This window comes from Melospiza melodia, chromosome 18 (genome assembly GCF_035770615.1).
Source record: "Melospiza melodia melodia isolate bMelMel2 chromosome 18, bMelMel2.pri, whole genome shotgun sequence".
In the NCBI taxonomy this organism is placed as follows: domain Eukaryota; kingdom Metazoa; phylum Chordata; class Aves; order Passeriformes; family Passerellidae; genus Melospiza; species Melospiza melodia.
Genome location: NC_086211.1, coordinates 5,527,003 through 5,540,532, shown reverse-complemented (window position 1 = coordinate 5,540,532; position 13,530 = coordinate 5,527,003). Strand labels below are relative to the sequence as shown.

The window sequence follows — 13,530 nt, the reverse complement described above, 5'->3', positions numbered from 1 at the left end:
GCGTGAACAGCAAACCTGAGCAGAAATATCAATAATTCATGCCACAGCAACTGCATCCCAGCAAAGCTCTGGAGGAGCAGGCGCCAGGCAGGATTCCATGGGCTCCCTCAGCAGCACGGGGAGGCAGCTCTGGCTGCTGCAGGTTTGTGTGAGCGAGCTGCAGCGCTGGCACCCACACCTATGTCACACCAGCACCAGCTCATTTCCGCTGCAGTGTTGGTTTCCTGTTCAAAAGAAAAAGAGAAAAAGGAAGAAACCAGTCCTAGAGGTTTTTCTTTTAAAAAAGGAAAGAGCTTTCTGGGTTATCCAGTTAAATTAAGAGTGGGTATAGCTGGGAGGGAGGAATATCACAGAGCAGGGCAGTTTAAAAACTCTTCAACCAAAACTCCAATATTGATGCCAACCTGCTCTTATTTTGAGCAAATTGCTGTATGGAGCCTGTGAGATTTTTTGGAAAAGCACACCTTCAGCATCTGTGTGGTTAGAATGTGTGCATTGAGTTGAAGAGGATAATACAGGAGAAAATGATGTTAGGGTGGAAAAAGAGCTGTGATGTCCTGTGTCTGCAGAGCTGCTCTGCACCTGCAGCAGCCCTCAAAGAAGACAAAGTGTTGTGCAGCCCTGAAAGAGTCTCACTGCAGAGTGATCTGCAGATCAGGGTTTCCTTCCATTTGCATAGCAGTTAATTCTATTGCAGCGTCACCAGTGTGAAAAAAGGGGAATCCTTTTCTCCCATGACTGAACAGTCATGCAGCTACCACCATGCAAACCAGACCACAGAGATCCTTTGTAGGGAAGCAGAACTGGGGACAATGAGGACAAGGGGGGAGGTTCAGACCAAAATCTCCTTTTTTAGATTTCTGCAACACCCCAGAGCTGATCACTGCTCTCTCACAGCCATGCTGCCACAAAACTTCTCCGACCAGCAGCCTGTCATGTGCTCAGGGCACCCTTTCAGTTTCTTTTCCTCCTGCCTCTGGCCAGCAATGGGTTGGTTTGGGGTCAGTACATGGTTGCAGAGGCTGCTCAGACAGCGTGGCTGGGAGCCAGAATATGTCTGAGAGAGACAGAGAGGGTAATTGATGGCTTGAAGACGTTGGATATTTGTATGTCTGTTCCACGGCACCTGGGGAAATCTCAGTGTGAGAGAAACAGCTCTGCAACAGCCCTGCTGATGCACCAAACACATTTCCTATGATGTAAAATATGGCATGGAGGGGGCAGCTGAGGGAATTGGCTCCATGGCACCAGCTGGAGATATGCTGATTTCCACTGCACAATGACAGGCTCTTTTCTGTGCACAGAGGAGATGAAATTAGTCCAAGGAAGTCAAGAGTTCACCTATGTCTGTGGCAGATCACTGCTTTTAGCATTACTCCTGATTTACCCTCATTGAGAGACTGAGGCCTGTGGAATCTCTGTCTGGAGAAGCCAACCTGTGTGTGATGACACTCATACATCAGGGGCTCAGCTCCTTCAAAAGAAAGTCAAAGTGATTGTTCAGAGTGGGACATCATCAGTTCAGCCTGAGTCAGAGCCACAGCAGGACAGGCTCGGTGTGCAAACAGCAGGGCAGCACTTATTGTGGAGATTGCTTTGCTCTGTTCCAATAATTTAATCTCTTCCTGGCTCAAATGGCTCATCCTTCCAGGAACGGCTTGGAGACACCCAAGCAGGGACTGAGCTTTGTGATGTCACCTTGCAGGGTGGAGAATGAAGTGACCAAACGCACATGCTGGGGCTGAAGGTGACATCCCAGCCTCCCACCAGCTCTGGGACCAGGGGCTGCTCCACCAGGACACGGAGCACAGAGGGTGATGGTGCTACAGGCAGAGCCACGGGACACAGGAGCAAGCCCAGCCCTTCACTTCTGGTCTGGAAGTCTCTGCAGCAGAGCCCGAGTTCCTCAAAAGAAAAAAAAAGAAAAACCATTTTAAAAGGCCGTAGAAGAAGTGAGAAAACAGAACAGTTATTGTCCCCAGTGGTCATTCTCGTGTCACAGACTGCTGCTCCAGCTCGGGCAGCTGAGAGCACATCCCCTTCTGTAGCAGTGCTCAGCTGAGATTTGAATAAAGCAGTAGATGGAAACAAAACTGTGGTTTTTCTCTAGAAAGAGATTAAAAATGACGGCCTAAGAGAGCTGCCAAACAGCTGGAGATGGTAATTGAGCCTCCCCCCAATTAACTTTGTCCACAGAAAGTTGAGGGCCGTGTCCTAGCCTTCCTCTGGCTGCTGATGGGATTGTTTGGATGTCACTGTATGCCTCCTAAAAGCTCCCACAACGTCGAGATACAGAGCATGCTGCTCATTTATCTGTTTATTTCAGTATGCTTTGCCAAAGAAAAATCAGCAAAGAATTAATTAACGGCAATTATTTCTAGCAACAACAGAGCAGCCCCGCTCCAGAAGCCATGAAAACAACATCATGAGACCCCTGTGGCCAAAAGCCTTTCTAAACAGGTGCAAAAATAAACAGTTTTATAGCAGGGTATAAAAAGAGCCCAAGCCAGGCTGGGGAATGGCAGGAGAGCAGCCATTCAATGGCTGAGCTGGAGCAGTCACCCAGGTGACTTTTGTGAAGGAGCATTAATAAACAAACCAGAGCAGAAGCACCAACCTGAGTGAAAGAACCAGCAGGACCAGGTTATTGCTGCCACAGAGGGTTTAGTGCACCCATCACCCCGTGCTGTCAGTGCTGCTGAGGTGATTTACTGTCCCAGGCAGTGCAGCCCATTAGAGCTGTGATCTAAAGCACAGCCAGCTCCAGTTTCAGTGATAAACATCACCCCCCCTGCCTATTACTTGCTAAAATAAGCTGAAATAAAGCCATCAATGCAGACATCTCTGTGCTCAAAGGAGTCCTCCTAGCTGGCACCAGCACACCTGCAAGTCTCCTGCCATGCCTGCTAAAAGGATGGAGGTAGATGTTCCAGACTCGCTCTCATTTTTCACCTACCTGGTTCATTTTCAGCAGCCAGTGAGCTCAGCATCTCTGTTTGACCAGAACTTGCACCTTGTGCCAGCACAGCCCTGCAGTGACCCAGTTCTGTAACATCTCTGTGCTGCCCATGCCCAGCCTGAGCCTCTCCCCTCACACATGGGGAGAGATGTTCCCCTCCAGCTGAATCCTGGTTGCTGGCAGTGCTCAGCCCCTCTTTTCCATCCAAACTGCAGCACAGTTTGGGGTTAGGGGAAACAAAACTAAGCCCCACAGCCCAGCCACTGCAGCACCCCAGGGATGTCTGAGCACACAGAGTGGTCACTGCTCTGCTCTGCCACAGATCCTGCTCTGGGATTAGACATGGACACCCTACACCTCCACCTCTGGATCAGACAGACATTGGAAAGCACAGAGAAGATTTGTGCTGCCTTAGCAACCACTCTGAGCATGCACATGGACAGGGGAGATGTGCCAAACCACAGCACAGCCCAGAGCCTGTGCTCTGTATGGGCTGGGTGAGGACAAGGCTAAAGACAACCTGCTTAACCCAGGGGTTGAAGGCAGCACAACTGAACTCCCAGCCCCACACTAAAGAGCAAAAGCCAAGGGAGGCAACCTCAGCCCCCAGCAAGGAGCCAGCCTCATTACACCCCTGGGATTTCCTGCTTGGTGCTTGCTCATGGACCATGGAGACTCGTTTATCAGAGGGGGTTTGTTCCTGCCTGGTTCAGCACCCTGAGTCACCAGCAGTTTTCTCAGCATTGATCTGATCTGCAGCTTCCCTGCAATCCTGAGTGGCAGAGGGAATATTTTTCCCCCATCTGGGTCTGCCTGCCCACAACCTGACATCCTCGGTGGGGTGAAATTCCTTTCCACCCAGCCAGCCCTGCTGCCTGGGGCTGTCAGTGCAGCCCAGAGGAGAAGAGCCCTGGCTAGATTGGCAGCAGATGGCTGCAGCACACAGCATCTCATCACACCCTCAGGGCCATCCTGGTGTCCCAGATTCAGCAGTGCCATCATTCTCCTGCCTTGCCCACCAAGGAGAGGTGCTTCCAAAGCCAGCTGAAAAGCAGAGCATGGTTTAATAGCAGAGAAATGTAAACTGAGAGACATTACAGGGCCTGACTCCCCTCCCATGCTGCTGCCTTCCCATGGGCTGCCCTGGCTCAGCAGCTCTGCAGGATCAGAACTGGGTGTGTGAGCAGGTTCCTGCTGAGCAGGGCTTGCTAGCAGCAACAAATCTAGAAATCCTCCAGAAATCAGAGCTGTCATCTCCCCTAAGGTTACTGAAATAGGCAAAGGACTCAGCTGCCCAAAAGGGCTGCAAAAGCACCCCCACCACCTGCTTTTGAAAGCCATCAAGGTGAAGTGAAAAGCCTGGGTCATTCTGTCTCCTTGCTTTCTTCATCCTCTGCTCTTTCTTTGCCAGCTGCTTTCCAGCACTGCTCCCATCTGAGTTTACCATCATTCACAAGGGCCTGGGCAGAAAAGCATCCACAGTGCAAGGTGGCTTGTGGTGCTGCTCATTGCAGGACCCATGGCCAGATGGAGCCACCATCCCTCCCACAGCAGTGGGAACCTCACTCACCCTGTGTGGGAAGGGCTGTTTGTGCAGGATCCCTCTGTAGGTGGGAAATGGGGCACACCAAGGGCTGGACTGAGCCCACCAGATCTGACCAGCTGAGCTGTTTGCCCTCACAGAGAACCATGGCTTTGTTGGGCTCCATGGTGAGTGCCAGATTGTCATTCAGCCAAGCCCAGCAGGAGTCAGCAAGCATAGGATTGATGCACCTGCTAATGCAAATCCCAAAATTTCCTGGATAATGAGAGAGAGCACAAGCATCAGAACCTCGAGGGAGAGCCACAAAAACCTGTGCCTGTGTCGTCATCAGTTCCAGGAAACAAAAAATGGATCTAGGTCTATCAAGTCCCCTGCACACACTCATTGGACTTCTGGGTGACTTTCTATGAAGCTCCTATTTTGAGCAGTGATCAATTATGCATTTCAAGCCATATGGCACCTTCATTCCAGAAGGAAGGCATTTTGTCTTGAAATCTGTAAGCTAGAAAATCTGCTGCATCCTGACAAAAATGCAACATTGCCAGTTATTCACAGAAGCAGATCATTAAGAAAAAGAAAATTTAAACAGGACAGGTTTAATCAGATGTCCAGTTTTCATTGAAATACCCTTGAAAAGGATATATATACTTGTATGTGCACTTCCAGTCTTTTTTAAAATTCATCTGAGTCAGAGCTTTGATTTTTGTGAGTAACCTGATATAATATACAACATTCCCAATTTAGCAATTTAGCAAAAGGATCTCCTCCAGCGTGGATCTCCTCCAGGCACAAAAGCACTGAAGTCCTCTGGATAGGTATGCCACCAGACATGACAGCAGTCCTGCACACTAGCAGAAGTATCATTCCCATCTCAGGAATTATGGATGAGAAATGTAGAAAAATACTGCTCTCCAGTGGAGCCAGAACATCCAAGGCACTTCTGAGAGCAGCAACAGGTGATGCTCCTGACATTTTTTATATGGCAGCAGGCTGTTCCTTCTCCCATAGCCTCCTACAACCCAGGTTTCATTCCAGAGGATCAGTAAAATGGTGCTGCCTCTCAGTTCTCTGCTTGGAGACAGCGAGGTGAAATTTAAGAGGTGTTTTAACTCGTTGCCCCTCACCTGGTTCAGCAAAGGCAGCAATGAGTAAAAGCTGTTTTGATTGATGCCCCAAGGGAAAATAATCACCAGCAACACTGCATTCTCCCAAGGAAAGCAAGCTGGTGAGCGCTGACAAAGTGTAACACCCAGCCACAAGGAGCTCCTCGGGCCCAAAGCCAGCAGGACAGACTGGAGAATGCTCTGGGGAAGGAGCAAGGTGAAGGTCAGCAGGCACACCCAGTGCTCTGAGTGCTCACAGCCCCAAACATTCACCCCTCAGGTGCTGGGACCCCCCTGCTATGCCAGCTATGCCCTTGCAGGGGCACAGGCAGCAGCAATCCCTCCCCAGCACTGAGGCACGGCCTCCCTGTGCTCCCACAAAGGACTTTGGACCGTGGCCCATTTCCAGAGCCAGCACAGGAGGCTCTCTTTGTGCAGGCTTTTCAGTGAAAGCACACCCAGAGCTCTGGGAATGTTTATTAAACCCTTTCTTCCTGGTTCTGCAGGTCACTGTAGCTGTTTGGAGAGAGACACCCGGAGCTCAAGGTTTCCCAGGAAGAGGTAAGGATGGTTAACTTGCAGCAATGTTCTCTCTGTAAATAACTGCTGGGATCAAGGTTAAGCTCTTTGTGCTTGAGTGGATTTTAATCGGAGCAAAGAATGTGTGGGCAAAGCTCTGCTGATGCAGAGCCCTCCAGGGATCCCTGGGACGGCTCCCAAGCAGCTGGGTGCCTCATTAGGGTGTGAATGAGCCTTTGCTGCAGAAAAGCCACAGAAAAGACAATTGCACCTCCCTGGCTTATTGATTTCTGTTGCGATGGTAACAGCTCACAGGGATCCTCACTCCAACACAGGCACCACTCCTCCTGCTCCGGGCTGTCCCCTGCACTCCTGTGCAGTTACACCAGGCTGTGCTCGGTCCCAGCTGGTCCCCGTCAGTCCCAGCTGATTCCCGATGCTCTGCCCGTCTCCAGGTCGCAGGAGCTGGCAGCAGGTGGAGCTTCACGGCACGGGCAGCACCTGGCAGGCTCCTCACAGCAAGACTGATGCACTCCCAGCAGCTCAGCAGCTCAAACAGCTCCACCTAGAAATCAGTGCCCCCGACAAACTGCCTCCCCTGGAGCACACACACCTCAGAATACACATTTCCAGAATACACACTTCACAGAATATAGATTTTTCCCAATGTGGTGACAAGCTCCTGGAGAGGTTCCTCCTCAAGCTGGGCACAGGAAAGTTGGCTGTGAACCTACTGTTTCCATTTGGATTATACCCCACTGTCAGTTTAAAGGAATACAAACCTGGATACCACCAGCAATACTAAAATAAAGAGGTTTCAAGTGGAAAGATTTAATTAATGATTGGTATGTTGGCAGGAATTAATTGAAGAACATTCTGAGAACATCTCCCCAGATGACACCAGTGCTGCAGGGACTCGTCCCCTTGAGCAAGCTGGGAAAACTTTGACCCCAGGCCTGGCACTAATGGCTTTTCCCCCACCACTTCTCAGCTGCATCAGATCTCAGTGTCTGATGTCCCCCAGCAGCTCTGAGCTTCCCCTTAAGCTCCACTGAACGTGTCCTTTTCTGCAGCCAGTGCTCACAGCCGGGACAGAGGTGGCCCTGCCCATTCCCTGGATTTCCAGCTATCCACTCCCAGCTCCCCTGTCCTGGCACGAGGGGACAGCAGCTGACTCGCTGCTGGGTGAGACATGTCCATGCACCTGGACAGCATGAGATCTCTGGGCTGGTGAAAGGTTTACTTTTCAACCTCTCACCCCCACAGTCTTGTGAGGCTGGCAATCACTCAGCACCTCAAAAACCTTGTAACAACCCAGAGAACAGGGCTGGCATCGATGCTCCAAGGAAACACAGATGGAACTGGTGAAGGAACTGCTTGGCCAAAACAGCAGAGCAGAGTAACAGCCAAAAAATGAAACTACCACTGGTAACAGCCCAGATTATTCCCCCACCACTGCTGGCTTCTTTCAGACCTACCAGGAATTCACTTTGCCTTATAATATTCAGGGAGCACAGAAGCATGAAATTTGATTTCTTTCTCCTGAAGATGCTGGAGATTATTTTAATTCTAACTTGGTATCACTGAAAGAAAGCTCTTATTCAGTGGTTTAATATAATGTCTTTTAGTATCTGTTGCAGCAATACAATCTCTGCTTTCTTTCCTATAAATGTACTAATCTCACCAAAAGATATAATTTGAAGAGTAGAATGAAGTGGAATAAAAATATGCAGCAGCAGGCAAATGTCCTTTTCAAACAGGAACCTGCTCTGAGCTATGTGCACTCTGTTCCATCAGATTAGACAGAGCAACAATTCAAATCTCAGCCCCGGTGATCAGTATGGAGAGCAGAAAATGCTCTCTCACCCTTCCCTGGAATTTGGTATAAGCAGATGCACAGGAGAGAGGCAGAAGCAAAAGCAGCCAGCAGGGGAGGTGAGATCTATCAGAGAGGGGACACCAGATAAAGAGGGAAAAATTAGAGAACTGCCTTGGCAAAGAGAGCCAGGTACACAGAGAAATGAATCACTGGGTTAAAAACAAAACCAAAAGCAGCAGGGATAACAGGGCAGAACACACAGTGGGAAACACATCCAGAAGATTTACATTTATTGCCTGCTTGAAACACATTCCTAGGGGCTAACAGGCCAAATTATTTCTGCTTGAACTCAACATTAATTAAGAAAGACTTCAGCTGCATTAGAACATGCAGGAGAAATACCACTGTTCCCAGTTAAATGATGAAAAATTTAGGTGAATAAAAGCAGAATCACTCCCTGAATGGGGTCTGGAACTAGAAACACTCTCTGAACAATGATGAAAGATGAAATGACTGAAAAAAACACTGCCTCAAGTACCCCCACAGGACCCCAGTGTTCCACAGCAGGGTGAGACCACCCCAGGGATGGGGACTAATGCCAGAATTTAATAAAAATCGATTTTAAAGTACAACAGCTTTATTTCCACCTGGGAAGTACTGCAGTGAGCATATCAGTACTGCCCACAGAAGATTAATCAGTAGTTCAAGAGCTACACAATAAAGGATTGTTTGGTTTGGGTTTTTGTCCCCTTAAAACAAGACTTCACTGTTCTTACAGAGACAGGGAGAACACTTTGGCTGTAACTGTTTTGCCTCTAGAGAAATTAAAACAAAGAAGTTAAGAAATACTTGAGCAAAGCAGACAAAGGCAGTACTTTTGTTCATTTAAAGAAAAATCTTATTTTAGGACAATTAAACTTTGGAAAAAAAGGTTCTTTCAGGAAACACTTCCTATTGCAATATGAACAAAATGTACAATATGTACTACATTCAGAGTTATGCTTTCCCTTCATGAGAGACAAAATTGTCTGTCTTCATCATGGCTTCTTAGGTTTTTCTTCTGATTTCTCATTTATGAGGTCTTTAAATCCCAATTTTTCCAGTGGTTCATTAGCCATAAGTTGCCTAAGTAAAAAAGAAGAAAACAACAAAACACATTTTAGAGAACACAGCCTCTCTCTTGGTTAAACAACAGCAGTATTTTCTATTTCATTACTATTATTTACCCTAAACAGATCCAAGACATCTATACAGAGTGCCTGCTGTTTGACAAGACCTCAGAAAGTTCAGTTTAAGGAAAGCAGCACTCAGCAATTATTTTTCCTCCTTATAGTGGTTTTCCAATTAAATGTGTTTTTTCCCCATTTTAGGTACTGAGTAAGAGTTTCTAAGAAAAAGACCTGACCCCTGGTTATTTTTAATTAACACATTGCATAAGAGCTTCCTAAAATTCTACCAATGCCATTTACACTTTGAAGTGAATCTGGTTTAGAACAGCCTTTGTGGTGCCACTAGACTTTGCTGTAGTGATTTTCACACTAGTTTCTGATTTGCAATGTACTTTGCCTAGATACAGAGAAATTTCTGCATTTTTCAAAGTTCCCTGACTCACCCTTGTACAGGAAGGATTGCAAAGCAATGCATGAATAGAAACATCCCTGGAAAACCAATCACCAACCCTTTCTTCACTTGAACTGACTACAAAAACTTTTAACTTACTTGCTTTAAACATATTTCTAAGAGGCTAACAGGCCAAATTATTTCCACTTGAACTCAGCATTAATTAAGACTCAATTGCACTAATACATGCAAGAAAGATACCACTGCTCTGGTAATTGTTAAGTTACACATAACACTTGTAGGCATCTTGAACACAGTCAGCTCTTAATTGAGCAGGCAGGCAGAGGGTGAGCAAAGTTAAAAGTTTAACTTGTAACCACAGCTGAAAACAAAAAATAAAGCTTCACACTGGCCACTGTGCCTCATTTACTGTGATCAGTGATTTGGTGACAGATGAAGAGGCAGTCAGACATGCCACTTTACAAAACTTTCTTTTACTAGCACATGGGCATGGCTGTGAAGATTTTGAAGGATTATGTTGTATGAACTTATCTGATCATTCTGTTTCTATTCATAAACAGCTACAAAACCTAAGGGATTAGCTGACCAAATTACAATCTTGGTTAGACTGTTTGATGGTTGGAGTTTTGCACCTTGGCTAAAGGAACTCTGTAAAATAGGCTGGATTATTCTAATAGTAATACTTGTTTTTGCAGTAATAATTGTAATGTGTTGTTTTTGTAATAATTGTCATTGGAGAAGGAGATGTGACACGGGAGTTACTGTGGTGTTTAAGTGCAGGCTCATTGATGAGTCCCCTGAGCTGTGCCCACAAACTCTGCTCACCCGAAGGTGGTTCTGCCTTGGACTGCTAGAAAGACAAAGATGTGAGCTGAGAGGAATGTTTTACCCCAGTGCTGTGCGGGATCCTCACCTGCAGACCGTAGTGCATACTTCAGTGTGCAAAAAACGATGAGTAAGACAGTGTATAATAATATCTTAGCTGATCGCTGCTATCCCTCTGCACTGGACAGCACGGAAAGCACAGGGCAGGAACACGGAGCATGGCCAAGCACCGTGCCTGGCCCGGGCTGCCCTCCCTCCCTCCCTCCCTCCCTGCCCGCGGCCGCGCCGGGCACTCGCCTGTCCATGCGGCACTCCAGGTACGCCAGGGCGCTCGGCCGGCACGCCGCGCTCTCGTAGCCGCTCTGCCGGAGACACTCCATGAACCGCTCCTTGAAGGCGCTGCACTCCCCTGGAACACACACACGGCGAGGGTAGCACAGACAGACAGACAGACAGACAGACAGACACTGCACTGCCCTGGAACACACACACGGCGAGGGTAGCACAGACAGACAGACAGACAGACACTGCACTCCCCTGGAACACACACACGGCGAGGGTAGCACAGACAGACAGACAGACAGACAGACAGACAGACAGACACTGCACTGCCCTGGAACACACACACGGCGAGGGTAGCACAGACAGACAGACAGACACACACTGCACTCCCCTGGAAGACACACAGACACTGTAACATGCACATACACACACACACCGAGGGTAACACAAACACACACACACACACACAGAGTGAGGGTAGCACAGACAGACAGACAGACACACACTGCACTCCCCTGGAACACACACAGACACTGTAACACGCACACACACACACACACACACACAGCGAGGGTAACACAAACACACACACACAGCGAGAGTAACACAGACAGACAGACACACACAGCGAGGGTAACACAGACAGACAGACAGACAGACAGTGCACTCCCCTGGAACACACACACAGCGAGGGTAACACAGACAGACAGACAGACAGACAGACAGACAGACAGACAGACAGACACACACACACACACACACACACACACACACACACACACACACACACACACACACACACACACACACACAGCGAGGGTTGCGCTCCCCTGTAACACAGGGCCGCGCTACCGCCACGCCCGGGGCCGGCGGGGCAGGCCCGGCGCTAGGCCGCGCTACCGCACCGAAGTGATCCAGCGGGAACGCGCCCTTGTCCGGCGGCCGCGGCGTGAAGCTCTTGCTGCTGAAGTTCATGGCTGTGGACATGTCGGTGCTGCCGGGGGTGGGGACGCGGCGGGCCCGGTCCCTGCGGTCACTCTCCGGTCACTCTCCGGTCACTCCCGGTCACTCGGCACTCTGTCTCCGCTCGTTCCCGCCGCCTGGGGGAGCTGCGCGCCGAGCGCATCGAGCGCGGTCACGTGATCGTCGCCGCCCCCAGCGGGCGGGACCGTGCCGCCATGGACACGGCGTGGGCGTTGCTATGGAAACCGAAACGCTGTGTTTGTTGCCATGGAGACGGCGGCGGCCGCCATGTTGGGCCGGGCCCGGAGCGAGAGCGCCTCCGCCGTCCCTGCGGCCCGGGCTGCCACAGCCTCTGCGGAATGAACCGATGGTCACGGAACCCCGTGCCACCGCCCTCATTCCCCTCTGAACGCTCCCAGCGCAGCTCCCCTCTGAACGCAGCCCTGTTCTGGGCTGTCCCGTGCAGCACTTTGGGGTCCCTGTGGGTCCCTCCCGGCTCAGGATGCTCTGGGATTCCCCGAGTCCGTCATTCGTTCCTGTGAATGGCTGCTGTGATGGTCGGGGGCTGCCGGCCTGTGGAGGGGCCCGGAAAAACGGCCTGTCCTTGGCGTTTGTGCATGGGGACATGGAGGAGGAAAGAGCCAAACCTGGAGCCTGATGTCCCCAAATCCCTTCATGCAGGATCCAGCCTTGTCCAATCTTTCCCTTTCTGTGCAGGGCTGAGGCCAGGCTCCTTCCCTTCTGCCCCAAGAATAAATTGCTCACCTGTCACTGCCAGGCTCTGGGTCCTGACCCCAAAGCCCATTTTCTGGGCCCAGCTGAGGCTGGGGTGTGATCCCAGAGCCCTGGGGATGGCTCTGGCAGGAAGGCAGGATGAGCTTCCACAGAAACCCAGCAGGGGTTTGGATGGGCTGTCCCCATTCTGCTCAACTATCAGCCGCCCATGTGGTTCCTCATCTCTCATCAATCCTCCTGGTTTAATTTGTGCACAAACCCTAGGGACAGCACTGAGTTATTTTTATTTTATTCTGTTATTCCTACAAGCACGTGGGTTCACATCGTGTGGCATTAATGGTGGGGGACAGCAGTAAAACCAAGAGGGTGCTGGCAGAAGCTGAAGAAATGGTGAACTTCCAGATGCTCAAGATGTACAATAAAGAAAAAAACCCCTTTTGCCTGCAGGTTTGCAGCACAAACTGCAGATTCACAGTCTCCTTCTGAAAGGAGAATGAGAAATAGCTTTAATTATCTCACCAAGTGTTAACCGTGGATTACACTGACATTTTTTCTTCTTTGCCCATAGCTGCAATTGGTTTAAGACTGTATTTTATCTTTCTTAAGTTGATTTTCTTTTAATTAAATGACTGAGCTAAGCAGGAAGAATTCAAAGCTGGGAAAAAAAAAGAAATGAAATAGCTTCAATTTTTAAGGACAGCCATTATGGAAATATTAACTGCAGCTCCATTTAAAGTGTCCTTTGTTTATGCTTTGATTGCTTTCTTATTACAGTATTGAAATTGTAAATGGAAAATTACACCATGTTCTATTACATAAGCAACTGGTTTGCACAGCTTGAAATATAAGGTTTTATTATTAGGTTTTCAGGGCTATGAACAATAGATGGGTTTTATTATACAGTAAATAGCACTTTTCCACTTGACTTCGTTATAACACTTAATGGTAAAAGGGAGATACTCCTCTTTCATAAATAAATGCAGCAAACTGTCTCCCAGATTTCAGCCAGCTGAGCAGCAGGGAAGTAACTTTGGTTTTGTCTGAACCCGTTTAATTCATGTGCCAAGGCACTTGATTTTAGCAAACTGCCCAAATTACATTCCTTCCTTTCTGTCACAGTGGCCAACTTGCTGATTTCCCATGTGATGAAGGAAGAAGTCAAGGGAAAAAGATGTGCAGAGACCCCACAGTGGAATTATTC

General features: G+C 48.9%; 1 protein-coding gene across 1 annotated transcript; it reads right to left on the bottom strand.

The window, feature by feature from the left end:
* Nucleotides 1–8,216: 8,216 nt before the first annotated feature.
* Nucleotides 8,217–11,742, bottom strand: LOC134426635 (cytochrome c oxidase assembly protein COX19). The gene is made up of 3 exons (XM_063171811.1): nt 11,537–11,742; nt 10,647–10,758; nt 8,217–9,068 (listed from the first exon to the last, which is right to left on the bottom strand). The coding sequence occupies exons 1-3, from the start codon at nt 11,616–11,618 to the stop codon at nt 8,981–8,983; spliced, it is 282 nt and encodes a 93-aa protein (XP_063027881.1). The 5' UTR covers nt 11,619–11,742; the 3' UTR covers nt 8,217–8,980.
* Between the last annotated feature and the right edge of the window lie 1,788 nt (nt 11,743–13,530).